The 26,636-nt window shown below is 38.7% G+C and overlaps 2 protein-coding genes across 5 annotated transcripts in view; both read left to right on the forward strand.

The window, feature by feature from the left end:
- The window catches only part of BRWD1 (bromodomain and WD repeat domain containing 1), a 241,510-nt gene extending 233,902 nt beyond the window's left edge, over positions 1-7,608 (forward strand). For 2 of the 3 annotated variants that reach the window (XM_077119062.1, XM_077119063.1), the window contains one exon: positions 4,295-7,607. In XM_077119062.1, the coding sequence (XP_076975177.1) occupies positions 4,295-4,686 (392 nt within the window). In that variant the 3' untranslated portion in view covers positions 4,687-7,607. Of the gene's footprint in view, positions 1-4,294 lie in introns of all 3 variants that reach the window. The other variant, XM_077119067.1, reaches the window with a different exon arrangement.
- Positions 7,609-8,161: 553 nt separating this feature from the next.
- PSMG1 (proteasome assembly chaperone 1) lies at positions 8,162-25,134 on the forward strand. 2 transcript variants are annotated; one of them, XM_077119068.1, is made up of 7 exons: positions 8,163-8,348; positions 11,721-11,827; positions 13,693-13,844; positions 18,062-18,124; positions 21,747-21,945; positions 22,798-22,934; positions 24,922-25,134. In XM_077119068.1, exons 1-7 carry the CDS (start codon positions 8,215-8,217, stop codon positions 24,994-24,996), a joined length of 867 nt encoding a protein of 288 aa, XP_076975183.1. In that variant the 5' UTR covers positions 8,163-8,214; the 3' UTR covers positions 24,997-25,134. The 2 variants fall into 2 exon arrangements, with proteins under 2 accessions (XP_076975184.1, XP_076975183.1); XM_077119069.1 differs by lacking the exon at positions 11,721-11,827 and having other exon boundaries at positions 8,162-8,348.
- The last annotated feature ends 1,502 nt before the right edge of the window (positions 25,135-26,636 follow it).

Consider the following 26,636-nt stretch of genomic DNA (forward strand, 5'->3'; position numbering starts at 1 on the left):
CTCTGGTCTAGGGCTACAAGTTGTTGGTTTGAACCGGGTGAGGGGGAACTGGATTCCTGAGATTGCTTGAAAAGGGGTTTTTCATTGAATTGTCTGTAATCCTGCCTTTTTCATTAGCAAAGTAATAAAGTAGATTGACAACCCAATATTTACTTATGATACCTGTCCTGCCTACATTTAGTTTGAGGTGCTCTGAGATCCACTTTTTAAAAGTTAGATGAGTTTGATTTCTGAATTTGTGCATAGAGCCTTATTAAATTCTTAGAAAATAATTTCAATAGCCAGTGCAAATCTTTTGAAAATTCTAAGTTTGGCTTATGTTAATTAAATTTTCTAGGGATAAAAGCAAACTTGTGGTGAGCTAGATTAGCTGTAGATCCAAAGCAAAACAATTCCAGGTTCTATGAGAACCTGTCAATGAATATATTGAAGGTTTAAGCTTAAAACAAGTTCATCTAGGCAACTCTAAGAGGGACTAGTGAACAATTCTTATTACAGAATTGTTTCTGACAGTCTCTTGACCTGACACTGCCATGCTGTAGAAGTTAAAACTTCTCGGTGTTATCAGTTCCCTCTTAAAGTGTTTCAACATCCAGTGGTTTTCGAAAAACACTTGATCCTACAGTGATTCTCTAAGGAGATTCATTCAATTTATGGGATCCTTTTGGAAACTTCTGCTTTGGGAGGGATAAAGATCATTGATAAAGTTTTGCTTTCTTTGTCATTTTATATCATCAATGAAAGGCAGACAAGTGGACATCTCAAACCAGTCTGATAAAAGGCTTGCTTGGAGGAGGTTATAATGTGCAACCTCAAGCTTAACCCATTATTTGCATTTGATTTATCCACTGACCGCGGCAACCATGTTAGTACTTAAAAAGTGCATGAATAGGCTAGTGGAGTACTCTTTTCCTTTGGAGTCAGATATTCTTTCATCTCTTTCTCAGTTTCAAGTTTATTTAAAATATTCCAGTTTATAAGAAGCTGATTAAATTAAAAACTTTTATGTTTCTATAGTAATGATGTGAAGCTTACATTGGATGTTAGATAAAAAAACATTTTGTATTATGTACAAAAGCAATTAGAATACAAACAACCCTTTAAAATTTGAAACTAGAGATTATTGTTTTGAATCCTGTCATCTTCAAATTTCAATTCACACACACTGACCTTAGAACACATGTTGACTGATCTGTGGTTATAATTTAAAGTTATCATTCCAGTAGTCCAGTGAACTATCATGGACTACTACCACACATGACATTTTTACTAGTACTGATGTGTTTTTGCCATCCCCCAAGGGGGTGTCCTTATAGAAAAGCAGCAATAGTGTCAGTTCCCAATCCTGACTGACCCAGCACCATCTGAGACAGCAGTGCTGTCTGTATCGACTCTAGGGTTAAATGACATTGCCACAAATGTAGTCAGAGCAGCATCCTCCAAAGTTACTAAGCTTGTACCCTAACATATAAATTGGACTTCTAACTCTATATATTTCTAAACCTGTTTGCAGTTTTCTCAAGGAGAAAAGCACTTTATAATTTAACCAAGCTCTTAGTAATAAAATGATCACCAACTTACATGTATGTATATTTATTTTAATTTCCAACAGTCTTGTCTGTCACAGATTTTATTTTGTCCTTACTCTTCTATATTTCCCATTTTTAAGATCTACAACTTCAGACACACAGCTTTAACAAGTTGAGATGCTATTATACAATATAATTTATTTCCATATTCTCTCCACTCCAAGCAGGCGTAGTTATTTGAAGTTTATTTGAAGTTCAAATGTCATTTTAGAAAATCTGACTTTAATTTTAACCTGTAGAATATTCAACTGTATTCCCTTAAAGGCATTATAAGTAAGCAGTTATTAAAATAGTGTGATGAGCAATTTCTAAATATTGTCAGTATAAGGTACTTCCATCACAACATGAAAGTGAATTAATTGCTGCAACTTAAATCAGTGTGTTACACAAAAGTTTTTTCTGGTAATAGGATTTTATCCATGCTATCCAACTGGACATGTTGGGAACGAATCGGTTGCTATCTTCGCCTTTTTTTCAACATGCAAACTCTTAGGTACTTGGCTGATATTAGTGTAGTCTCATCCTACCATAATGTAGAAGTTTCACCTTAATTCTGATATACTGTAATTTTAAATATATTTATTTAAAAATTGTTTCACCTTTTATAGCATATTTATATTTTAGCATTTGTATAGCAAACTGTTGAAGATTCATATTGGATCTAGGGTTGATTTGTGTAGACAGTTAATTTCCTTAGGAAAAAAACTCTTTAAAGTAAAAAACCTTGCACTTTAAGCCATTTACTTCCCTCCCCACTCCAAAATTTTCTGTGCATGTGACTCTGTAGAGCCGATCTCAGAGATAAGTGAAGAGGGTGAGCTGCAGAGGACAGCTGCAATAATAATCAGCTCAGCCCGCAGGAATGCATTTTTCACAACGCCTGGTGACTTATTAATCAAACACAGTATCCTTAGAAATATAATTTCACTGGAAAACCTTTGAATTGCTTAAGTTAACTGACAAAAGGGGCTGAGAAGCTAGCCTTTGGTGCAGTAGTTCCTAATTTATTTTGAGAATGCTGGTGGGTCCTGTAGGAAGCACTCAAACTTAATCACTTTCACAGACTTCAGGTAAAATCTGAAGGGCTTTCCTTTTTAACATAGAGGACTTTCTTCAGAATTCTCCCAATATTAATTACATGTCAATCAACAGAAGCAATTTCTTTTTGTACTCATTTCCCTTTTATCAGCTTGACGACTGAAGGGGAACATCTCCACACTAGGAAAGGTTGGTTGGTAGTTTACTGCTACAGAATAAGTGTTACTTGATAGTACCTGACAAGGCCCTTATCTTTAGTATTTAGTAGTAAAGAGAAGAATATTGCAGTTCTACAGATGTCAAGTGTGGTTATTTTAACGATCTTAAATTGGTCCTTATGGACTCCCTACAACTGGAAACTTGAGGCCGGGTCCTAGAAATACACCCATCAATACTTATGTACCTAAAAGAAAGTTTTAGTTTGGTTCTTAGTGGTGGCAAGACTAGCTTGCCAACGAATAAAATCCTGTGACTGGTCAATTTTAGATGCATTTTCCTGAAAGAATACCTTTTTTTTTGGTCCTAGAAGAGTACTGATTTAGACTCGTTTTTGAAAATTTAATGTCTGGTTTTGAGGCACTGGTAAAAATTTAAATGATTTGAGTCCACCTGTGTGTAAGGAACATGAAGTGGAGGCAACTCCAATATGATCTCCAGCCACCCTCTCTGGAAACTGCCTCAGTTCTTCATGCAGCTCTTTTCTTTCCAGAGGGCTTTTTGCCCTGCTTTGCATCTGGACAATCCTACAGTTTTAAAGCTTTCAGTTAAAATAACTTCCTCAAAGGAAGGCTTCCTTGATCCCTTAGACAAGGTTAGGTTTCCAGTTTATGTTTTCATTAGCATCCTGCACTTTTTCATCCTTAATTCACCACCTGTACATTTATGTATGGGGTAATTTAAGAATCTTATGATATTGTGTGTCTGGTTCACAGCTAATCACATAGCTAGCTCAGAAATATTTGAATAATTAGGATTTAATGATTCTACTTACAGAAAATGTTCAAATATTTGAAGAAATGAATCCTGAATTAAAACTACATTTCATTTATATAAAACTGATTTACAATTTTTTTTGTACTAGTTACCAATCTAACATGATTTTGAACAAAGGATACATGTCTTGGAATTTAAACCTTAAAAAGGTTTCTTCTTGAAGAAATCTTCTTGAAGCCAGAGCTGTTGCTGTCATCAACACTCATCAAAATGCTGGCATTTTCTTCTTTAGGTTCTAGGAAAATTGTTTCAGAACTCCCAGTATTTTAAAGTTGCTTAACACGGTTAGAAATCGCCCCCAAATCTAAAACCTATATATGGTTCTATTACTTTTTAAAATTCAAATTTTTAATAGTGCTTTTAGATTACCTGCTTTAAGATGCTTAAGATACTTACATGTCTGCTACTGTTTGAGGTGACAGTTACCCTTACAGTTTAAAACGTAGGTTAGTTGGGAGGGACATCAAACAGCTTCTAACCCAGGGCTTGTTCTTATAGATAAGTAAATGGAATATTATTTCAGTGTCCCAAATGTGTAGTATCAATGATGATTGTCTAATTATGTTTTAACATTTATTGTTTAGGAATGTGAGTACTGTTGAGGAATGTAACTAGTAGTAACATCTTGTGTAACAAGATTTTTACATTTACATGAATTTTCACTCATTTTTCAGAATCTGTTCCTAGAGACAGAGAACCCAATACAAAAATGAGAACATGTATGCATAATCAGAAGGACGCAGTGCAAATGCCTAGTGAAACTCTGAAAGCAAAAATGGTACCTGAGAAAATTCCCCGCAGATGTGCTACTGTTGCTGCAAATAAAATAAAGATAATGAGTAATGTAAAAGAAACTATTTCAGGACCAGAAAATGTATGTATTAGGAAGAGTAGCAGAAAACTGCCCCATCGAAATGCTGCTGCTGTGGCTAAGAAAAAATTACTGAATGTTTATAAAGAGGATGATGCAAACATAAATTTTGAAAGTGAAAAAGAGCTAGAAGATATTAATAGCAAAATGCTTTTTTTAAGGCGGTTCAGATCCTGGAAAGAAAAAGCACAATAGTGACTGAAAATGTAGAAGTGGAATCTGAAAACAAACAGGGGCTACAAATATTAGCTGGCAGTTGCATTCTGCTTCTAGTTTTAAGTAAATCCCTTGCTGGTATCTTTTGAGGAATTTTCTAAAAGCCATAATTCAGTGGGTCAAAGTGGGAGAAAGGCTTCCTCCAGCCAGCCCTTTTATAGACTACTCCAGAGAATGCTAAGGAGGAAATAGAGTGTGGAGCCTGTAGTTGGAGAGGTGAAAAGTGGCCTTTAAGATTACCATTCCTTTCTAGAAATCAAGGGTCTTGGAGAAATCAATCTTGATTCCTTAGAGAAAGAAAATAATGGAAAAGTGTACAGAATATGTAGGAAAACACTTCAAGATGGAAAAAATATCTCAGCCTGATGCTAATTTTAAGGGATGTGCATTAGAATATGAAAATCCAGGTAACTAAGGTGTCATTGCTGAAATCAGAGAAAAAGAAAATTGAGAGGCACATTTTAACAGGAAATGCCATTGAGCCTATTTGCTTTTGAACGAAGCAAATACCTTAGCTAAACTCAGCCTGTAATCCACATCCCCAAAAGTCAGAAACAAGAACTTTAAACTAGAAGGGACCAATGGATTCAAAGATGAGGATGTTGATAATTGAGTGATAAAGTAGTGTTGGAAATAGGCAATTATAGAAAACCCATTAATGTCTTATTTTGTTTATAATATTGGAATTCATACTGAATGATGACCACTTGCTATGACTAATTCAGGGAATATATATTTTTCTATGAAAGCTATGAATGTGACTATCACAACTCTTTTCCTTATTTCTTTTTCCATGTTTTTAAAGAGATACCAAAATGTACCTCATTAAGAGGCAGGTCTTAATTTTAATCAAAAGTAAAAAGTAGAGATTAACACCAAAAAAGTAATATTTTAGATGATACAATGAAGCCCTATCATGTTTCTTTTTGGACATGTTAGCTTAGCACCTTAAAAGTCAAAACTTGAAAAAACTTGATCACAATCCCATTACAACAGACTTTCGTGACAGCATGTCTAGGCTATTTCATTGTGGCCTTCACAGGATTATCAAATCTGGTCATGATATTACAAAGAATTTCTCTGCAGTGAAGTTTAATTTGTTGTTAATAAGTGTTTGTTGAAATCAAGGTCGCCAAGTTAAATGAGTGTACTGTCAAATCTCAACATAGTAATATGCTATTGGAAAACTAAATTGTTAGGACCAAGTTGTTTTCCCATTTCAAAATATCTGTGAATATTAATATATGATTTGCATGTATAAATTTGAAAAAGTAAAATATAGAAACCTAGGAGTTTCTATTCCATTTTTATCAAAAAAAATGAATGCATATTTTTTGATTATACAGATGGACCAAGATTCTAGGTTACTTGAGAAATTTGTGGTTTCATGTGTGTTAAAAAAAAGTCTTTTTTCCTGTTAGCATAAACCAGCATATTTCTAACCCACAAAGTCTGTGTCCTTTGCTCTGTTTGCAGTATCCCTTCATCTGAAATACTTATACCAGTATCTTGTGAACATACAAATGAAGAAGGGAAGAATTGCTAATAAATTAAGTATTTTTGAGTGAATGGGGGGTTGGGTTTTGAGCTCTAATGAAAAGTATAAATTATTCCCATACTTATACTTAATTTCATAGAAAACTTTTATTGGGTATAGCATAATCTCAACAGATACCAACCATATAATGAAAATATTTGTCTATTTTACGCAAAACTTGAACAATGTCAGTGTTATAGAAGAATCTGAACTTTGAATTTATTATTTACCATGGCAAAATTAATTTATGTCAGTTTTTGAGATTGTATTCATAAGCCGCTTTTCATAGTGTATTTCTTTTTTAGTTTAATATTTAGTTTGTACATACATTTGCCTTTTTTAATGCTTGGCCTAAATTTGTTACTGCATGTAATAAGCATTTATTTAAAACAACATTCTTACAAGTATGTATGCAGAATTGAAATCAGGGCCAAATGTATTAACATTACCCTATTTACAATAATTTAAACCAGCTTTCCAGAAAATTTTTCTACATAATTTAATCGTGGAATCAAATTGGGGATTTTACTGGTAAAAACATGACAAATTATTTTTTCAACAAAAGGTCTAAAATGGAGTGAAGCCCACTCTTTATATTCTGCAATTCAATCATTCTATAAGCTCACCTAATCCAGGAATCCTAATGTGTTTTTTAAAATACTATATTGGTAATTCTGTATAGTCTATCTCACTAAGGATACCCAAACCTTCCTAAGCTCTTGCTGGATAACAATTTGGTTTTACTACTTTATACTTAAATGTTTAAATGTTGCTTCAAAACACAAACGTTTTTTTGAAATAGTTGTGCAAAATTGCTAAATACTGATTCTATGTAAACACTTTTGCTGATTATCATTTCTCAAAATCTTTAGTAGGCCAAGTTATTTCCATTTAGAACCGATGTTTCTATTAACTTTGAGCGTTTGTCATTAAACAAACAAACAAAAAAAAAGATGCTCACCCAGACCCCGAAGTAGTCGTAACTTGTGGCTATTTATTGACAAGGGGACAAAACGCAAACGATGCTGTCTGTTTTCAGCACAACTAAATCTAGGAACTATGCTAGTTCCTTTTTCTCCTGCTTGAAATAGTGCTCTGCAAACTTTGTTTTCCAGCACCTTTTAAGGAAGAGAGCCCAGTAAAAATCGTATTTAACATATTTTGCTCACTAATGAAAGGCTACTTAAAAGAAAAACTAATTTTATATTAGTTAGAAACGGCCAAGTTTAAAAAAGGAAGCAACTATTTTTGCACTCTTAAGAAAAAGTCTTTTAGGTCAGCTGAACAATCATCAGCTTTTGAAATGTGAATTCCTACCGCCAGAGTAAAGTTTCATTTTCATAACACCACGAAGCACTGTATTTTTTTTCTGCCCTTCCTCCGTTCTGTCCGCTGTGCCGTGCATGCTCCTCGCCGCCCACACAGGCGCAGGGCAGTACCTGACGGTCCGGGGCGCCGGGTGCCCGCCCCCGGTGGGCGTCCTCTTCCAGACCTTAGACCCCCGAGCCTCGGAACGATGGGCCAGCATTAAGCTGGGCGCGGCCTAGGTTCGGAGCCGGGTGCTTAATAATTTTAATTCACCTGTCTCACTCATGACCGAGAAGTAAACTGAAACGGGTTGGAGGAAAGGCGGGCCCCGTCCCTGAAATGTACAGCCTGGGGAAAGGGCGGCCCAGCGCCTCTGTTCCCCGAGTCCGCGACCTCCGAAAACAAAGAGGTCCCGTTCCACTCAGCCACGCGCCGGCCCGGCCCCCGCGGGCCCTGGCCCTGCGCTCGCCCTCAGCTCGTTTCGGGTAGTCCTCTCATTCCCCCGACTTCCCGCTGGGACCCGGCAGCCGGAGAAACAGCCTCGGGTTTCCGCCCTAGCGCGACCCGGAGGTCAAGTGTCGCGTGGGGCAGTGGGCGGGGCGCCGGGGCGCGTGCGCAGTCCCGTGGCGCCGCAGATGGGCGGGGCCGGCCGGTGACGGGCTATGGCGGCTACGTTCTTCGGGGAGGTAGTGAAGGCGCCGTGCCGAGCCGGAACGGAGGACGACGATGAGGAAGAGGAGAGGAGGAGGGAGTCGCCCGAGGACAGGGAGGTCCGGCAGCACCTGTCGCGGAAGAGGTGCGGTCCTGGGCTCGGGAATTCTCGGGGCAGCGCGCTGGGCCGGGCAGGCCGCGGGTGCCGGGTTTCCCCGCGTGCGGGAAGCGCGTTTAGTTCCCGCCCTGACCGAGCCTAGTGAGGGAGGGGCGCAAGGTCTTTGCAGGCAGAGACCTAGGTTGAAACTCCGGTTGTAGCCCCATGTGATCTGCGATCCTGCACCTGGTGCGAGCCTGGGTTGTTGAGGCGATGTTTGCCAGGAGCCCGCGGGGCGGCCTCCAGGTTCCGTTGCCTTTGCTGTATGTAGCCCACGTTGTCATGCCCCACGCATAGGGGAGGGTAGCGATTTTCCTTGCAGTATTGGGCTTAGAGAGAGAGAGCGAGAGAGGACACGTCTGAGCAACAAAAGAGGTTTCCTGGAAAGAACTCTTAGGCCTCCTACAGAAATAAGTTTCATAAGGGCAAGTCTCAAAACCAAGGATTTGTCCTATTTTCTTGGGAGTCCCCAGTAGTTGAGAGGGTACCTGGGGTTTTTCCAAATGGGATAGTTCAATAGTTAACCTATGGAAAATATGTATGTGTGTATGTATGTTTGTATGTATGTATGTATGTATGTATGTATGTATGTATTTTCCCCTTTGGACCATCAAGGGACTCTACCAGTAATCTTTATCAGTCCACCATAGTCTGAAATGTATCCAGTTATTATATTATATTAAGCTATACAGAATTACAAGGCTTTGTTCCTGTTCAGGAGTTTGGGTTGTTTAAATGAGCTGTCTAGACAGGTTGATTTAGATTGTGTATTACAGGAAATTTAGGTTCTAGACGTAATAAACCTCTCTGCCTTTGGTCTCATACATTAGATGGAAGCCTAGCGTACATATGCTGTTATCTGTTACCCTGCATTCTAATTTACCTTAGACCCAGCCAGATCGGCTTCCTTGTAAACTCTAATTGAGGCCTGATATCTTTTTCAGTTACTTTAGCTGTATTGCATATAGCCATGCTGACTCTCAGAGCTGTAGCACTCCATTTCTGGGTCTTAGATATCACCAAGTTACTCGTAGATCCAGGGAACTACCTGCTGGTACACACATAACTCAGTGTCTCAGAATCTAGAAATACATCTACAACTTCAGACTAAGTGTGTCTGCTATAAGGGCTTACAGTCTAGGCTACCATTTTTTTATAAGTATTTTCTGAGAGAGATCTTAGCATATTTCTTCTTTTGTTTCTGGCTTATTTTGGACAACATATTGTCCCCAACATTTATTGAGTTCATTGCGTGCCTCTCAACAGCCTTCCTTTTTGTAGCTGCATCATAGTCCACCATATAAATGACCATCATTCGCCATTGTGCTTTTCTGTCATTGTATCCTTTGTGTTGGGCATTATAGATAATGTCCACAGTGAACAGCCATGTCTCACAGTATCCTCGCTTGGTTGTACAATCAGCAGCACTCTCAATTTTCGACAGTTTTCAATGGTTCATATAGCAAAGAACCAGCAAACACAATGCCACCAACTATCAAATCAAAACTACCCCTTATCACTTGTCTCTGCCCCCCAATTAATTGCCCCATTAGTGTTGTGGTACTGTTCTGTTAACTATTGGCCATAGTATGCATTTTTAGTTTTCCCCCATATCCCTCTACTAACTTTGTTCACTGCCGAACCACCAAAATAGTTCATGCAAGAACTTATTTATAATTGTAGATTTAATCACATGGCACTATACATCCCCTTTCAATCATATTCACCTTCAGTATGGCAGTGTTGCTTAGAACCCCACCAGTTAGGTACCATCACTTCAATCCATTCCCTTGCATTTAGATTCAGTTTCTTTGGGTAGCCTCTCCTCTGTCTCTAGCTTTTGTGTACCTCTAGATCTGCTATAAATTCTACAGTGTAACCTCTGAGATTACCTTTACCAGATTCATGATGGCAAACGCATCCAGTATGCTTTTGTGTGTGGCTTATTTCACTCAGTATTATGTCCTCAAGGTCCATCCATATGGTCATATGCTGTAGACCTCATGTTGTTTTACTGCTGCTTAATAGTCCATCATATGTATATACCACATTTTGTTTTGTTTATTCACTTGTCTGTTAATGGGCACTTGGATTGCATCCATTTTTTGGTGATTGTGAATAATGCTGCTATGAACATAGTTGTGCAAATGTCTGTTCATGTCACTGACCTCAGTTCTTCTGGATATGTACTGAGTATTGGTATTGCTGGGTCATAGGTTAACTCAATATTTATTTTTTATGAGGACTCACCAAACTGTCTTCCACAACGGCTGTGCCATTATACGTTCCTACCAATGGTGAATAGGTGTTTCGATTTCTCCACATCTTTCCAACAGTTGTAGTTTTCTGTTTAATAGCAGCTATTCTCAGAGGTAGGAGGTGATATCTCATTGTCTTAATTTGCATTACCCTTTTAGCTAATGAAATGATCATCTCTTCATCTGTATTTGCTCTTCAGAAAATGTCTATTCATATCTCTGCCCATTTTATAATTGGATTGTTTGTTCTGTTGTTGAGCCAGGATATCAAGCCTTTATCCAATGTGTAGTTTCCAAATATTTTCTCCCATTGAGTTGGCTGCCTCTTCACCTTTTTTGACACAGTTCTTTGAGGCACAGAAGCTCTTGATCTTAAGGAATTCCCATTTGTCTGTGTATTCTTTTACTTCCTGTGCTTTAGGTGTAAAATTTAAGAAGGTACCTCCTATTACTAGATCTTGAAGATGTTAGCAGTATGTTTTTGATAGCATCTAATAGTCCATGGTCCAGTTTAGATAGTTGTCTCAAATATGACATATTACAGTGGGTTTGTGTGAATCAGATTCCTAACAGGAAGCACACATGACATTTAGAGGTTTTGTCTCTTGAGCTGTCTTTCATTTACATCAGCCCCCTCCCATTTTTGCCCGCCTGAGAGACTGGCTGTCCTTTGGAGTGTCCTATATTCTGCTTTGTCTGATTACTTCCTCTTGGTGTTAATTTAACATGTGTATCTGTCACCTGCATCTCTTGTAAATAGATGTTTGCTCTCGAGGCTAGGCCAGATTTACATTTGTTTTTTTTTGGCAAGAATGCTTCGAAGGATGATTCCTCTTTCTCCTTGCACACTGTGCCTAGCTGTCCCTCTTGCTCAGAGGCTAAAGTTGATCACTGGGTTGTGAGCAGCTAATGATTTTATCTATTGGTTAGGACTGCCTGAATCCATTTTTATCCTTAGGATTATAATCATGTTCTTTATAAACTTAAAGTTTGCCTTCTACTTATTACAGAATCATCCATATAATGCCCTTTTCATCATAACTTGGTACTAATTAGATTTATTCTAAGTTGCCTTAGTTTTATCTTCTGTTTCTTGTGTTAGGGAGGTGCGGATCCTTCGAAGACAAACAAAAACATCTTTGGAAGTTTCCCTGCTAGAAAAATATCCTTGTTCCAAGTTTATCATTGCTATAGGAAATAATGCAGTAGGTAAGTGAAAACGCAGAAGACTAGACATTTTGTTGAAAGAATGGAATCTAAAGTTACTTATTTCCCTCCATGATAAAAGATTTCAAGTGTTTAACTTTAAAAAAAAAGTCATAGTAGTATAAGATTGCTTCTGAATAAAATCTGTCCTCTGAGTTTACTGCTTGTGTGACATCATCTTTCCCATAAATTAAAAAAATAAGATGCAAAGAAATTGCTCCTGGTTTCAGGAGCAGTGTATGGAGGTATCCAAGTTTCCTGGTTTGGGCCAGCCTTGGAGGAGTGGAGAAGTATATATATATGTCAGCCCTGAGTAGCAATGGCTCTTAAAAGTTTTTTCGTTTAGAGACTCCTTTGGGAACATAATGAGAACTCTAAAAATGAGAATAATAATAATCACTAACATTTTCTAAGGGTTTTACACATATTAATTCACTTGAGGGTTAAACATAGGACCTTTCTGCTATAACAGTGTACAGGTGTAAGCACGCACACAATCCTTTGTAACTTCAGGGGGCTCACAGGCTCTGAGAACTTTTGGCAACCCCACTTAAGATCGCTTTCCCTAGAAGTTATCCCTTTCACTCTTAGTACATAGTAAGTACTTGGTAAAATAACTGTTGACTCATTTATATAAAGTTCTTTTGGTCTAAAGTCTTCAGTAGAGTACTACCTATTCTAGTTTGCTAGCTGCCAGAATGCAACCCACCAGAGACGGATTGGCTTTTAATAAAAGGGGATTTATTTTGTTAGTTCTTCAGAAGAAAGGCAGCTAACTTTCAACTAAGGTTCTTTCTTACATGGGAAGGCACAGGATGGTCTCTGGTGGCCTTCTCTCCAGGCCTCTGGGTTCCAACAGCTTTCCCCGAGGTGACTTCTTTCTGCATCTCCAAAGGCCTAGGCTGAGCTGCGGGTGCTGAGATGAGGTATGCTGAGCTGATTGGGCTGTGCTACCTTGCGCTCTCTTATTTAAGCACCATCCAATTAAGTCATACATCATTCATTGCAGCAGGCACGCCCCCTAGCCAACAGCAGATGTAATGAGCAACAGGTGAAGTTCATGTACCATTGGTTCATGTCCACAGCAACAGAACTAGGTGCCTTCACCTGGCCAAGTTGACACCTGAATCTAATTACCACACTACCCCATGAGTGCATGGTAAAACCTCCATCAATAAACCTGTTCTCATGTCCTGACTCGGATATTGTCTGTGCCTAGGGTGTGGCCTTGAACATCCGGAGGGCCTGAGTTTATTTATCTGCAAAACCATGGTGTTAGGGAGATGGTCTCTGTCTTAATTTGTCAGGCTGCTATGACAGCTGCCATACCATGGCTTGGCTTAACAACAAAAATTTATAGGCTCATGGTTTGGGAGGCTAGAGTTCCAAAACTAAGGTATCAGCAAGGCCACGCTTTGTCCCCTGAGGTCTTTAGCATTCTGGTGATGGTTGCTGCAGCCCTAGGGGTTCCATAACTGGCCTCATTGCATCCCGTCATGACCATCTCCCTCCTTATATCTGCCCTTCCACTGTCTGCTGACTTCAGGCTCTGGCTTCTTTCTGAATGACTGCATCCAAATTCCTTCTGTTTATAAAGGATTCCAGTAATGTGGATTGAGGTCCACCCTGATTCGGATGGCTGCATTTAACTAAAAACATATTTTCAGGAGGCCCTGTTTACAAATGGGTTCATACCCACAGGAACTCAGATTAAGAACATGTCTTTTGTTGAGGCATGTAATTCAACTTAATACAGTCTTCAATGTTTCTTTCAGCTCTAAAATTCTAGAGTTAAGTTGAACTTTTTATTGAACAGAAAATGCAACTTGCAGAATAAAACACTAACCTATGTAAATTGTCTTTCCCAGCATTTTTGTCCTCATTTGTTATGAATTCAGGAGTCTGGGAAGAAGTTGGTTGCGCAAAACTGTGGAACGAATGGTGTAGAACAACAGACACTCTCAAATTGTCCCCCACAGATGCTTTCTGTGTGTTTTACCATCTAAAGTCAAACCCCTCGGTATGTGAAATTTAACTCAAATGTTTACACAGTAGTTATTTAATCATCATGTATATAGTATTTGAAGTCTTTGTTCATTTACATCTACTTTGGAGTTGAATTCTACATTAATGTTTTCATAAACATTAATGTGGGTTATACATTGTGTTGGTGTTCTCATAGGGATTCTGAAATGACTACTAGAGACAAACTGTAAGCATTAGATATTTAAAGCTTACCCTTGTTCAGGAAATTATTTCAGCTGGTATCTTAAAAATGCCAAGGAGCAGGTTGGCTCCGTGAGTGCAGGGAATGTTCCACTTTGTTGCTGCTTACTCCGTGTTTAGGCAGTGCCTGTGGGGTACTAGATGCTCATTAAGTGTTTGTTGATGTTGATGTCCTGGTCTGTTGATGTCAAGGTTTCATCCTAACCTAATTTGTCCTGATTTTTCAATTTTCAAAAAAACTTTATTTTAAAATACTTGTACACTTACAGAAGAATTAGAAAAATAATACAGACCTCTTACAGAGAGCTCCAACATACATCTCCCCAAACCTGGATCCACCAATTTTAACATTTTCACCACATTAGCTGTATCGTTTTAGCTATTTCGCTATCAATCTGTAATCCATTTATGTATCAGTCTATTTATTAATCCAATTTTTCTGAACATAAGGATATAGACATGCTTCTTGAACACTTAATACTGCATGTATATTTCCTAAGAAGGATGCTCACTTATATTTCCACCTTAAGTGCAGTTATAAAATTCAAGAAATTTAACTTTGTTATAAAGCTTATAGTCTATGTTCCACGTTTTTCGTATGTCCCAATAATGTTCTTTTGAACCTTCTCTCCCTTGTTAAATCCCATCCGGGATCAGGTACTACCTTTAATTGTCATTGTCTCTTTAGTTGCCCTTTCTTTTTTCATTTTTTCAATTATGGTAACATATATGCATCATATTTTCTCCTATCTCAGCCCCTCCCAAGTGTATCATTCAGTGAGATTATTCACATACACAGAGTTGCCATATCTTCTCTTTGCTCTTTCAACTGAATGATTTCTGTGGTTTTATCTTAAGATTCGCTGATTCTTCTGTTGGATGCAGTCTGCTCTTGGAAATTTTATTTCTGTTACTGTGGTAATAGGATACCTCACTTCTGATCGTCCTCACTGATGGTTTCTCATACTTTAATCTTCTCCTTTGCCTGGGCCATCATGTCCTTTTTCTTTGCATATTTAGTAATCTTCTGTTGAAACGGGGACATTTTGATATTTTAATGTGTTATCACTGAAATTTAGACTCTGAGGAGTGGATACATTCCTTAAGCTTGTATCAGGCTAGTGTCATGGCAGGGCAGGGCTTTCCTTGAATGCCAAGAGCTAACATAAAAAAAAAAAGACACAAAAAACCTTTCCTACTCTTTGCACGTTGACTTGTGTGAGTGTTCTTCTTCAGGGCTTATCCATGCAGTGAGTTTAGAGACTAGCTCCAGGCCAGAGCGTAGGGGCTCCTCTTTTCAGCCTCTTGTTTAGGGACATGCGTGTAGTCCTAGGAATTCCCTGGTTTACCTGGACAGGAATGTCAGTCCTCGGCATTGTACTCTGTATTAGAACCATCAAGTCCTTACCCCAGGCAGCACATCTTTACTGCTTTCCCACAGCATTTTGGAGGAGAGCTCTCTAAGCCACCTTCAAGTTGCAGGGCAAGTTCTCAGATGACAAGTCTGTTAGGCCACCACCAAACAGATTTTATCAGACATACATGTTCCTAGTATGTGCGTGAGGTCACTCTGCTCCATCTGGAACCAGGACCAGGGATCTGCCTTGGAAGATCAGATTAGCTTTGTACCAAGCCTTGGGGGGGGGGGGGGGGGGGGGAAGGTGGCGAGTGGCAGCCAGGGTACCACTAGATTCTAAAGCTCTCTTTTTTAAAAAAATATTTTTATTGAGATATCTTCACGCACATACAGTCTGTCCAGAATATACAATCAGTGGTTCACAGTGTCATCACATAGTTGTTTATTCATCACCATGATCATTTTTTAGAACATTTGCATCACTCCAGAAAAAGAAATAAAAAGATAAAAGAAGAACTCATACATCCTATACCCCATACTCCTTCCCTCTCATTGACCCACAGTATTTGAGTCGACACAATTTTTATCCATTATCTCCCCTTACTATTATTTTTTATCATTAATTTTTTTTTACTCATCTATCCATACCCTGATAAAAGGAGCATCAGACACAAGGTTTTCACAATCACACGGTCACATTGTAAAAGCTATGTTGTTATACAGTCTTCTCCAAGCATCAAGGCAACTGGAAAACAGTTTAGCAGTTTTGGATACTTCCTTCTAGCCATTCCAATACACCATAAACTGAAAAAGGATATCTGTGTCATGCATAAGAATGACCTCCAGGATAACCTCCCAACTCTGAAATCTCTCAGCCACTGAGACTTTGTCTCATTTTTCTTCCCCCTTTTGGTCAAGAAGGCTTTCTATTCTGATGATGTCAGGTCCCAGCTCTGTCCCACATCGCCAGGGAGATTTATACCCCTGAGAGTCATGTCCCACATAGGAGGTGGGCAGTTAGTTCACCTGCCAGGTTGGCTTAGAGGGGCCACATCTGAGCAACAAAAGAAGTTCTCCAGGAGTGACTCTTAGGCATAACTATGAGTAGACTTAACTTCTTTGCAGGAATAAGCTTCACAGGGGATAGGGGCGAACCCCAAGATTGAAAACTCAGCCTATTGAATTGGTTGTTCTCACTGCTTATGAGAATATCAGGAATTCCCTAGATGAGGAAGTTGAATATTTCCTCCTTTCTCTCCAGTCCCTCAAGGGGACTTGGCAAATACTTTTTTATTCTCACTAGTGGTATTTTTTTTTTAATTTTTTTTTTGTAAACACAAACAAACATACAAACATTCTTGACATGGTTGCCATCAGTGGCTCACATTATCATCACATAGTTGTGTATACATTACCATGATCATTTTTTTGAACATTTGCATCTCTCCAGCAAAAGAAAGAAAAAAGAAAAAACTCATACATGCCATACCCCTTACCCCCCCATTGACCACTAATATTTCAATTTACTCACTTTATTTTAACCTTTGTTCCCGCTATTATTTGTTTATTTCCTATCCATATTTTTTACTCGTCTGTCCATACCGTAGATAAAAGGAGCATCAGACACAAGGTTTTTGCAATCACACAGTCACATTGCAAAAGCTGTATCACTATACAGTCACCTTCAAGAAACATGGCTACTGGACACAGCTCTACAGTTTCAGGTACCTCCCTCTAGCCTCTCTACTATACCATAAACTAAAAGGGAGATATCTATATAATGCTTAAGAATAACCTCCAGAATAATCTCTTGGCTCTGTTTAAAATTTCTCAGCCATTGACACTTTATTTTGTTTCATTTCTCTCTTCCCCATGTCGGTCAAGAAGGTTTTCTCAATCCTTTAATGCCAAGTCCCAGCTCATTCTAAGATTTCTGTCCCACGTTGCCAGGGAGGTTTACACCCCGGGAGTCATGTCCCATGTGTGGGGGTCATGTCCCATGTGTGTGGGGGGGCAGACAGGGAGAACTCACTGGCAGTATTTTAATAAATGCCAGTTGTGTGGCTGGCATCTTTTAGTAATCTTCAGAAGTCTAGTAGAAAATGTGGTTGAGTCGTATGGCTGACATCTTTTAGTAATCATCAGAAGTTGGCTCCATCCTTTTATGACATCCTGGCATTGCACATTATTTCACTTCTTCGTCTGGGAGTATGTGTTCTGGAACTTGGTTTCTGAAGTAATACCATCCTTACAAGCACCAACACTGTTTTAGGATATCAGCTACATATGGTAAGCTTAAGTTTTATAGAGTATTTTGAGTGTAGTCTTGGTAATATGTGACCCCCTCCCCCACATACGATAGGGGGTGATATTCCCATTTTATAGGGGATCCTATAAAAAGTAGTATTCTTGGAGGATGCTTCAGTATCTCCTACAATACCTCTTGTGATTGTTCTGCCAATAGGCACTTTATTTTGATATTAAATTCAAGAATGGTTTAATTCTTGATTTTTAAGGAGAAACAGGCAGTAGTGGATTAAGGGAAATAGGTGTTATATGAGTGTTACATTAGGAGTCACTGCGTGTAAATGCTGACAATTTGAAGTGTTCATAAAATTAATTGCCTTGATAAAAGCATGGATTTGATTTTTCAGGTTTTCCTTTGTCAGTGCAGTTGCTATGTTGCTGAAGATCAACAGTACCAATGGCTGGAAAAGGTAAAAGAAAATAAAATCTGTGAATAGTTATGTGCTGGTTTGAAACTGTTATGTACTCCAAAAGAAACCATGTTCTGTAATCCTCATTCCATATTGCTGGGAGGAATATTTTTTATTGTTTCCGTGAAAATGTGATGACCCACTAATTATGAGTGGTACCTTTTATTTAGATGGTTTCCATGGAGATGTGTCTCCACCCATTCAAGGTGGAGTTGCTTAGTGGAGCCCTGTAGGAGGGAACCATTTTGGGAAATGCTTCAGTGCTGACAGAGCCCACATAGCCAGAGACCTTTGGAGATGAAGAAGGAAAATGTCCCTAGGGGGGCTTCATGAAATAAGAAGCCATGAGAGAAAGCTAGCAGACATCATCATGTGCTTTCCCAACTGGCAAGGGTGTTCTGGACCCATTGGCTGTCTTAAATCAAGGTATCTTTACCTGGATGCCTTAGTTTATACATTTTCATGACCTTAGACCTGTAAACTTGTAACATAATCAATTATCCTTTTGAAAAGTCCCTTCATTTCTGGTATATTGCATTCTAGCAGCTTTAACAAACCAAAACACTTACACTACCAGAGCAACCGTTTTTAAAGGATTCAGTGTCTTTTTATTTAAAGTCTTGCACTCACACCCGGGAGGAGGAGATGTATTTGCCATTTTTTCTCAAAAATGTGTGAGGAGTTTGTTATAAATATAAAGAATTAACATGACCAATTTAACAAATGTAACCAGAATTGTGTTAATTATTTGTAGGTCATAGAAGTACTAAATGTAGTTGGATTCTTCCCACCCAGTTCATTATTTTGTTTGAAAGAAAAAATGCTACACACATGACAAGCATGTCATGGCTAAGGGTGAAAATCTGCAGTGTATACTGATGGAGAGGCAGGTGAGAAACACTCAGGGAAATGAGATGTGAGCTAGAACCAGCATTCAAGGGACAGGCATTCAGCTCCCATTTGGCCTAGACTGTACACATCCCTGTGTGTCTTTATGTTTTAGTTTGTTAGTGCTATTGGAATGTAATATACTAAAATGGAATAGCTTTTAAAAAGGGATATATTGTTATGAATTTACAGTTCTAAGGCCATAAAGATGTCCAAACTAAGGCATCCAGAAAAAAGATACTTAAGAAACGTCATTGTCTGTCACATAGGAAGGCACATGTCGTGTCTGCTGGTCTTTGTTCCCTATTCCATTCCTTCCAGCTTCTGATTACAGTGGTCGCTCTAAGCCTCTGTAGACCTTCACTTAGCTCCTCTGGAACACAGCTCTGGGTTCTGGCTTGCTTAGTATCTCATGGGAAGGCACTTGGTGACATGTGCTGGGCTGTCCATCTCCAAACATCCTTGTCTAAGTGTCTGCTCTCTTTGTTGGTACTCTAAGCATCTCCACATGTCTGCATCTCTGTTAGCTCTGAGCTCTTACCCTTTCCCTGAGTTCTCTTAAAGATTCCTGCAAACTAATTAAGACCCACCTTGAATGGGTAGAGTCATATCTCCATCTAATCAAAAAGTCCATTTCATAATTGGGTGTTCCACATCTCCATGGAAACAATCCAATCAGAAGGTCACATCCATGCCTGAATGTGTCACATCGAAAAGTAAAGACTGCAATCAAAGTTTCCACCTTAAACAATAGGTATGTCCCACAAGACTAGATTAGGAAAAAGAATATAGCTTTTCTGAGGTACATAGCAACTTCCAAATGGCACACTTTATGTTCATTTTTCTTAGTATTAGGCATGAATAGATTGGGTCATTTCAATTGGAAAATGCACATTATATGTGCTTAGTAAAATGATTTTTAGTGAAGAGTTTAACTCAACTAGGAATTTTAGAGGGTACTCCTAATTTTGGCAGTTGCATTTTATTTTTAAATGAGGTAGATCTTACAGTTTGAGAATCTTATGCATTTTAGCAACACGTCAGCTTAAATCTTAGCTATATTTTTATATAGGTATTGCATTTAAATTATCAGAAATAAGAAATTTGGTGTACGCTGTGGCTCAGTGTCCTGGGGTGACTGTAGTAGAACATTGCAAAGTAGGTGGCTTCAAACAGAGGAATTTATTGTCTCACAGTCCTGGAGGCCAGAAGTCCGAAGTCAAGGTGTTGGCAGGGCCAGGCTCCATCTCAAGTCTTGGATTCTGGCAGCAACTTGCTGACAGTCCATTGCGTTTTTATCACTTACTCTCTGTCTCCATCAACACGACTGTCTTTTCTCTCTTCCTGGCCCGATTTCTTCTCCTGTTTAAGACACCAGTCATTGGTTTAGGGCCTACCCTAATCCACTTGGCCTTGTCTTAATTGATCTTCAAAGACCCTATTTCCATATGGGGCCGTATGCACGGGACTGGGTTTAGGACTGAACGTATCTTTTGGGGGACACATTTGAGCCCTAACAACTTTTGTAAAATCAGATTGGCCTACTTAAAAAAATATTCTGCTAGTTATTAAATGTTTCATTAAATTAGAAGTTGCAGTGCTCTGGGTATTTATATACATACATGATTTTACATTCTGTATACATGCAACTTTCTAGGGAAAAGGTCTGTAGCTTTCATCAGATCTCAAAATGTTAGGAGCTGCTGGATTTATTTTTTATTTATGTAGGATGACTGCATGTAAAGGATACATTTCAAAATGTTTGTATTGTAGAACAAATGAACACATTTCCTCTCCCAGACTTTTAAAAAATATGTGAAATTAGACATTTCCAAAACAGATGTTTTTAAATAACAAAAATTTTTCACTCTCTGGGTCTCTCTGCTGAGTTGTCCATGTCAGCCGCATAATCCTAATAAATTGCACACAGACTAGCAGGTGTCAGATTTTGTGGATTCAGACTAGAAATTATTATAGGGAGGGTGATAAATTTGGCCTTGTGAGTCATTTTATTTTTTTTAAATGAGATATACCTGCTCCTTGGAACAAATGTATATAGTGTTAGTTTCTTGCCTTTGTTTACAAAGCTATGATACAGTGAAGTTAGTCTTACAAACCATTATGACACATAAAATATTTAGATTTATTGTTATTCTTTGAAAATAGCCATTTTCTTCTCCTCATAAAATATTTTCAAATAAGGTACAGTGACCTGAAATCTGTACCTTTCTTTTGAAAGTGGCTGCTTCGTTTACCTCACTGTAGAACTCAAAAGCTGGGAGGGACCTTGGCAGTGATCTCACCCACACTCTTCAGATTCCAAGAGAGGACTGAAGTCTAGAGAGATTGACAGGTGCCCATAGTTGTTAGAGTCGTTATTCAGAGGTGAACTCCAGGCTGAGGGAGGGTGGGGAGGGAGGGACATGGGTGCTCCCAGCTGTGCAGCTGTTCATTTGGAGAGCAGTCCTGCTGATGCTGCCCCAGGCGGTGGCTTGTCCTCATCACATATGAGGACAGTGATCTGGAGGAGAGCCGGCAGCTAGAAATCAGACCCAGAAATCAGACTGGGGCAGGAGTGGCGCGGTTGTGTTCTGTTTCTATAGGGCATGCCCCTCCCACTCCTGCCAGGCATGAGAGTACTAAGGGGGTGCTAGGTCAGTAACCGGAGGACTGTTTCTGTTCTGTAGCAAAATCTCAAGTTTCACTTTTTAATTCGAAATCAATTCTTTGTTAGGTTTTTGGCTCTTGTGCAAGGAAGAACATGCAGATAACCATTCTCACCTGCCGACACGTCACTGACTATAAGACTCCAGAATCTACTTGCAGCCTCCCTTCTCCCTTCCTGAAAGCCCTAAAAACAGAGAATTTCAAAGACACTGTGTCCTGTTCCCTGCTGGAACAACCAAACATCGTGCACGATCTTCCTGCGGCAGGTGGTGTGAAAATGCAGAGTGTGCTGCTGGGGCGTGGTGCTGCCTGACCAGAGTTGTGTCTTTACTTGTAGAGCTCCTCTAGACAGTTGGTAATGGGTGATACACAGCAGTGTACGGCTCTCAACCCTCAGTGTCCATAGTGACCAGTACATTGTATTTGGTTTGAGTTTTTCAGACACATCAGCAGTTAGGAGAGCAGCTCAGATTTTCTAACTTCTAGGTTTCAAGGTTGCTTTGTTTCTCTTTGGTCTCTGATGACTCACAAGGTAGCCAATGATATAAATTGTTTGTATACGAAAAGCTGGTAAAGTAAGTTTAATCATCAAAATATCAGATATTGAATCTTGGTTTTAATATTTTTTTATTACTGTCATTAGTTATAGCCTGGCATCATGTCAGAAATAGATTGGCATTTATTTTCCAATAGTTAATATGTTATTATAGTATATAACTAATTGTTATTTGTTAATAAATGATGTTAAAAGGTTTTTTCTTTGCCTTTAAATATTAAGTGTACTAGAATGAAAAATGGCTAAATATTTTGCATTATACAAAATATGTTCATTATTTAAAGATATTTACTTTTTTATTATAGTCAGCAAGATTTTAATGTTTTTCACTGTTAAAAATATGCTCAGGAAATACAAAATAAATATAATATTTACAAAAGCAAGCTATTATATTGGCTTTGAAAGAAAATACGCATTCCGTACTGGTCCAAATGGTACTAAATGCCTCAAGTTAAAGAAGTAACTGAGACGTGACTATTTTTTAAACCAACCTTTATTATTATTTAAAGATGTTAAATTTTAAAATCATAAAATAGAAAACTTTTTTCTTTTTCTTTCATAGTTCTGAGTTATTGTCAAGTGTGGAAAATCCCTGCAGTTCTGTACTTATGTTATACTGATGTAATGAAATTAGACCCGATTACAGTTGAAGCTTTTAAACCTGTACTTTCTTCCAGAAGCTTGAAAGGTTTAGTTAAGGTAAGGTTTCAACTAATCTGAATAGCTGAATTATTATAAGCCTATTAATAAACATAAATGTGTGGCAGCAATTTAAAACATAAGCAGTATTGTCTTCTCAAGGTGAGGTTTGAAAAGTTGGTGATTTGAATTTGAATGTGACCCCCTCTTCTGGAGATAAGCTTCTATAATTTGATTCTTGTTTGGTTCATGTATGGTGGGTTAGTGCACTGCAGTTAAATCTCAGATGTGTGTGTAGAAAGATGGTTCTACTGCTGAAGAAGTTTCTGTTAACTAATTTGCAAGGTTGTAATTTTTGAGAAGGCACTTTGGAGTGGAGTGTGGATCACATTTTATCATAACATTTATTCATCTAATTTTGTGTGGAAAGACTGGATATGTGAAGATGAGAGGATTATAGAGTAAACCTATCCTTTGTCCACAGTTCGTATATATCTGTGGGCTCCTTCCCCCAAAAAACACATGTAGGAAACAGGCAAAAGTCTTGCACATCATTTCGGCTGGTTTAGGGACTCCCATACTTTCCCTAAATGATTTGCGGAAATCCATGCATCCCAAGTTTAAGAACTTTCTTAAAGGTAAGAGACCCTAACAACCTTGTCCCCTGGCCTGGTCTTGTTATGGCAGGACCATCAGCCTTGAGAAGACTGCTCTGATGAGTGCTGTTGGAGTTAGCTCACTGTACAAGTGTCATCATTGAGTTTCCTCACTAGACTCTCAGTTCCCGCTGGGCCATTTTGGTGTCCTCAGTTTGTCAAGTTCCTGGGATGCAGAAGTAAGCTCTCTATAACCATTTGTTGAATTAACATGGGTTAGAACTTGCATAACTCTATAATTTAACATACTTCAAGCATATCTTTCAAATCAGTTAGAATTATGGATGGTTTTCCTGACAAATTGAGTTCTTTCGTTTTAAAGCATCTCTTTCAAAGTAAACACTAGCTCGTGGTTTCGTTTGCTTATGTACAGACTGACTTGCTTTTCCCACTTGTCTGGAGATAAGTTCCCTGAGGGCAGGGAATTCTGCTCTTGGATTCGCTACTGTGCTCTTGGCTTTAACTTTACACGGCATGCAGGCATGAATCATAGCTATTTGGACTTATCTGAGAATTATAAAGCATTTGTCACATGGAATTTCAGTCAGTTTTCTGCTTCTGAGGGTGTTCTTTGAAGGGGAAATTCAAATAACTTTTTTGTTTAGCCTTTTCATTTCTTGTTTTGAACATAATGACTTGCTGGAGAGTAAAATAGCTGATTTGAGAAGTGCCATTTTCTTATGGCCAAATACAGCCATCTTGAGTTAATACACAGTTTTTTCCCTTCTGAAAGTGGTATTTTTTTTTGACAAAATGGAAGTCTTGTGTGTGTCCTCTCTGGACACCTCAAGGATCGAGGGCCATCCTGGGGGCTCCAGGAGTGAGTCAGTGCCACTGTCCTGAGGTGGTCTGGGTGGCTGTGGCCCTGCAGGGCGAACTGCAGAGGACACAGCACTGCCCAGCTGAGGGGAGGGGGCTTTTGCGAAGGTAGTGCACTTTATCTGGATTGGAAGGTGGGTGAATCCCTGTTGGTAGCAGTGTGCAGATGGACGTGAGAGCTCATGGTGCCTGCCTCTGGCTGCCATGACAAACATCACATCCTGAGTTAGCTTCACAGTTTACTGTCTCGGTTTCAGAGGCCAGAAGCCCAAAATGAGGTGCCAGTAAAGCCGCATTTGCTCCCAGAGAGAGTCTGCAGCGTTTTGGCACTGGCTTGCTGCAGTCCTGAGGCTCCTTAGCTGGCATCCCTGCCTCTCATCACCCAGCCATCTCCCTCTCCTTGTGTCTGCTCTTCGGTTTCCGTGGCCCTCTGGCTTCTGCATCCCCGAAGCACCTTTTGGGTGCCATTCTTCTTGGCCTTGAGAGTGTGGGGTTGGGATATGCAAGTTGCTTTTAACTGAATTCTTGGTCTTATTTTATTCTTAACACCTTTTCCCCCCCTCTCTTTCTAGAATATTCCCCAGAGCACAGAGATACTGAAGAAACTGACAGCAACAAATGCGATTCAGAGTAACATTTACACCTGATTCCAGAGTTGGTTTTGTAATATGTTACCCTCCCCACCCATTCCTATAAGGGAACACCTTTCACTGTTCTTTAGGTTATGTTTTGTGGGCGAGGGGACATTTTGATGGTGATACAAATAGAATAAACTTTTAAATTCATTATAGTTTCATTCCTTATTTATTTTGCTACTGTTCACAGCTGAAATAAGCCAAACTTTTTTTTTTCCCTATCCACTAGATGGGAGTATTGTTTTATTAGAATATTTTGAGGTAATAAAGTTCATTTTCAAACAGCTGCAGATAGATAATAGATTTACTAACATGGGAAAGTGTAATGAAATTTTGTGCAAAAATTCTTTATGATCTCTAAAAGCTGTTGAACCTGGTGGTGATTCTTCTTTTTTAAAAAATATTTTTTGCTTCTTTTTTTGTTTGTTATTTTTTTTAACATTTTTAAAGTTTTTTAGCTTTTTTTTGTTGGATAAAATCTGATGATAAGGTAACAAAATTATACATTGTGCAAAATGAAATGAAAGGAAATTTGTTTTTCATCACTTTTCAATGATACCTGACCAGGTAGCTTCTTCACCCAGGTCTTTCCAAGACTCTTGGCCAGATTAACTGCCTGGACCCAGCACCAGCTCTGCTACAGTAGCTGTCAGCAATAGGAACATGAACTGAAACATGTATACAGAGTAGCTGCTCTGCTGCACAAAACCACAAACTAAATGGGGTTAGTGAAAGTAAATTTTAAAGTGGTAAAAGGAGAAATGCTGCTTTTTATTTTTATTTTTATTGAGATATCTTCACACCCTGTACAGTCCATCCAAAGTATACAGTCAGTGGCTCACAATATCGTCACATAGCTGTGTTTTCATCACCATGATCATTTTTAGAAATTTGCATTACTCCAGAAAAAGAAAAAGAATAAAGAAAAACCCATAGAACCCATGCCTCTTACCCTTCCCTCTCATTGGTTACTAATATTGCAATCTACCCAATTTGTTTTTACCTCTTATCCCCCCTATTATTTATTTTTATCTTTATTGTTTTTACTCATCTGTCTAAATCCTGGATAGAGGGAGAATCAACCACCAGGTTTTCACAATTACATGTTCATACTATAGAAGATATGTATAGTTATACAATTATCTTCAAGAATCAAGGCTGTTGGAATACAGGTCAACAGTTTTAGGTATTTCCTTCTAGCTATGCTGATAAACTAAAAACTAAAACGGGATGTTTATATAATGTATAAGAATAACCAGAATAAGCTCCTGACTCTATTTGAAATTTCTCAGCTACTGAAAATGTATTTTGTCTCATTTCTCTCTTCCTCCTTTTGGTCAAGAAGCTTTTCTCAATCCCATGATACCTGGTCCTGGCTTATCCTGGGAGTTCTGTCCCATGTTGCCAGGGAGATTTATACCCCTGGGAGTCATGTCCCAGATAGGGGGAGGGCTGTGAATTCACCTGCCAAGTTGGCTTAGTGAGAGAGACCAAATCTGAGCAACAAAAGAGGTTCTCTGGCAGTGATTTTTTTTTTGGCAGTGATTCTTAAGCACAATTGTAAATAGGCTTAGCTGGAGAAATGCTTCCCGCTTCTGCTTTCCTTTTAGTTATTGAGTCACTTACATATAGATTTAGATGGCTCACTGTGC

Source organism: Tamandua tetradactyla, chromosome 10, assembly GCF_023851605.1.
Source record: "Tamandua tetradactyla isolate mTamTet1 chromosome 10, mTamTet1.pri, whole genome shotgun sequence".
NCBI classification, from domain to species: Eukaryota; Metazoa; Chordata; class Mammalia; order Pilosa; family Myrmecophagidae; genus Tamandua; species Tamandua tetradactyla.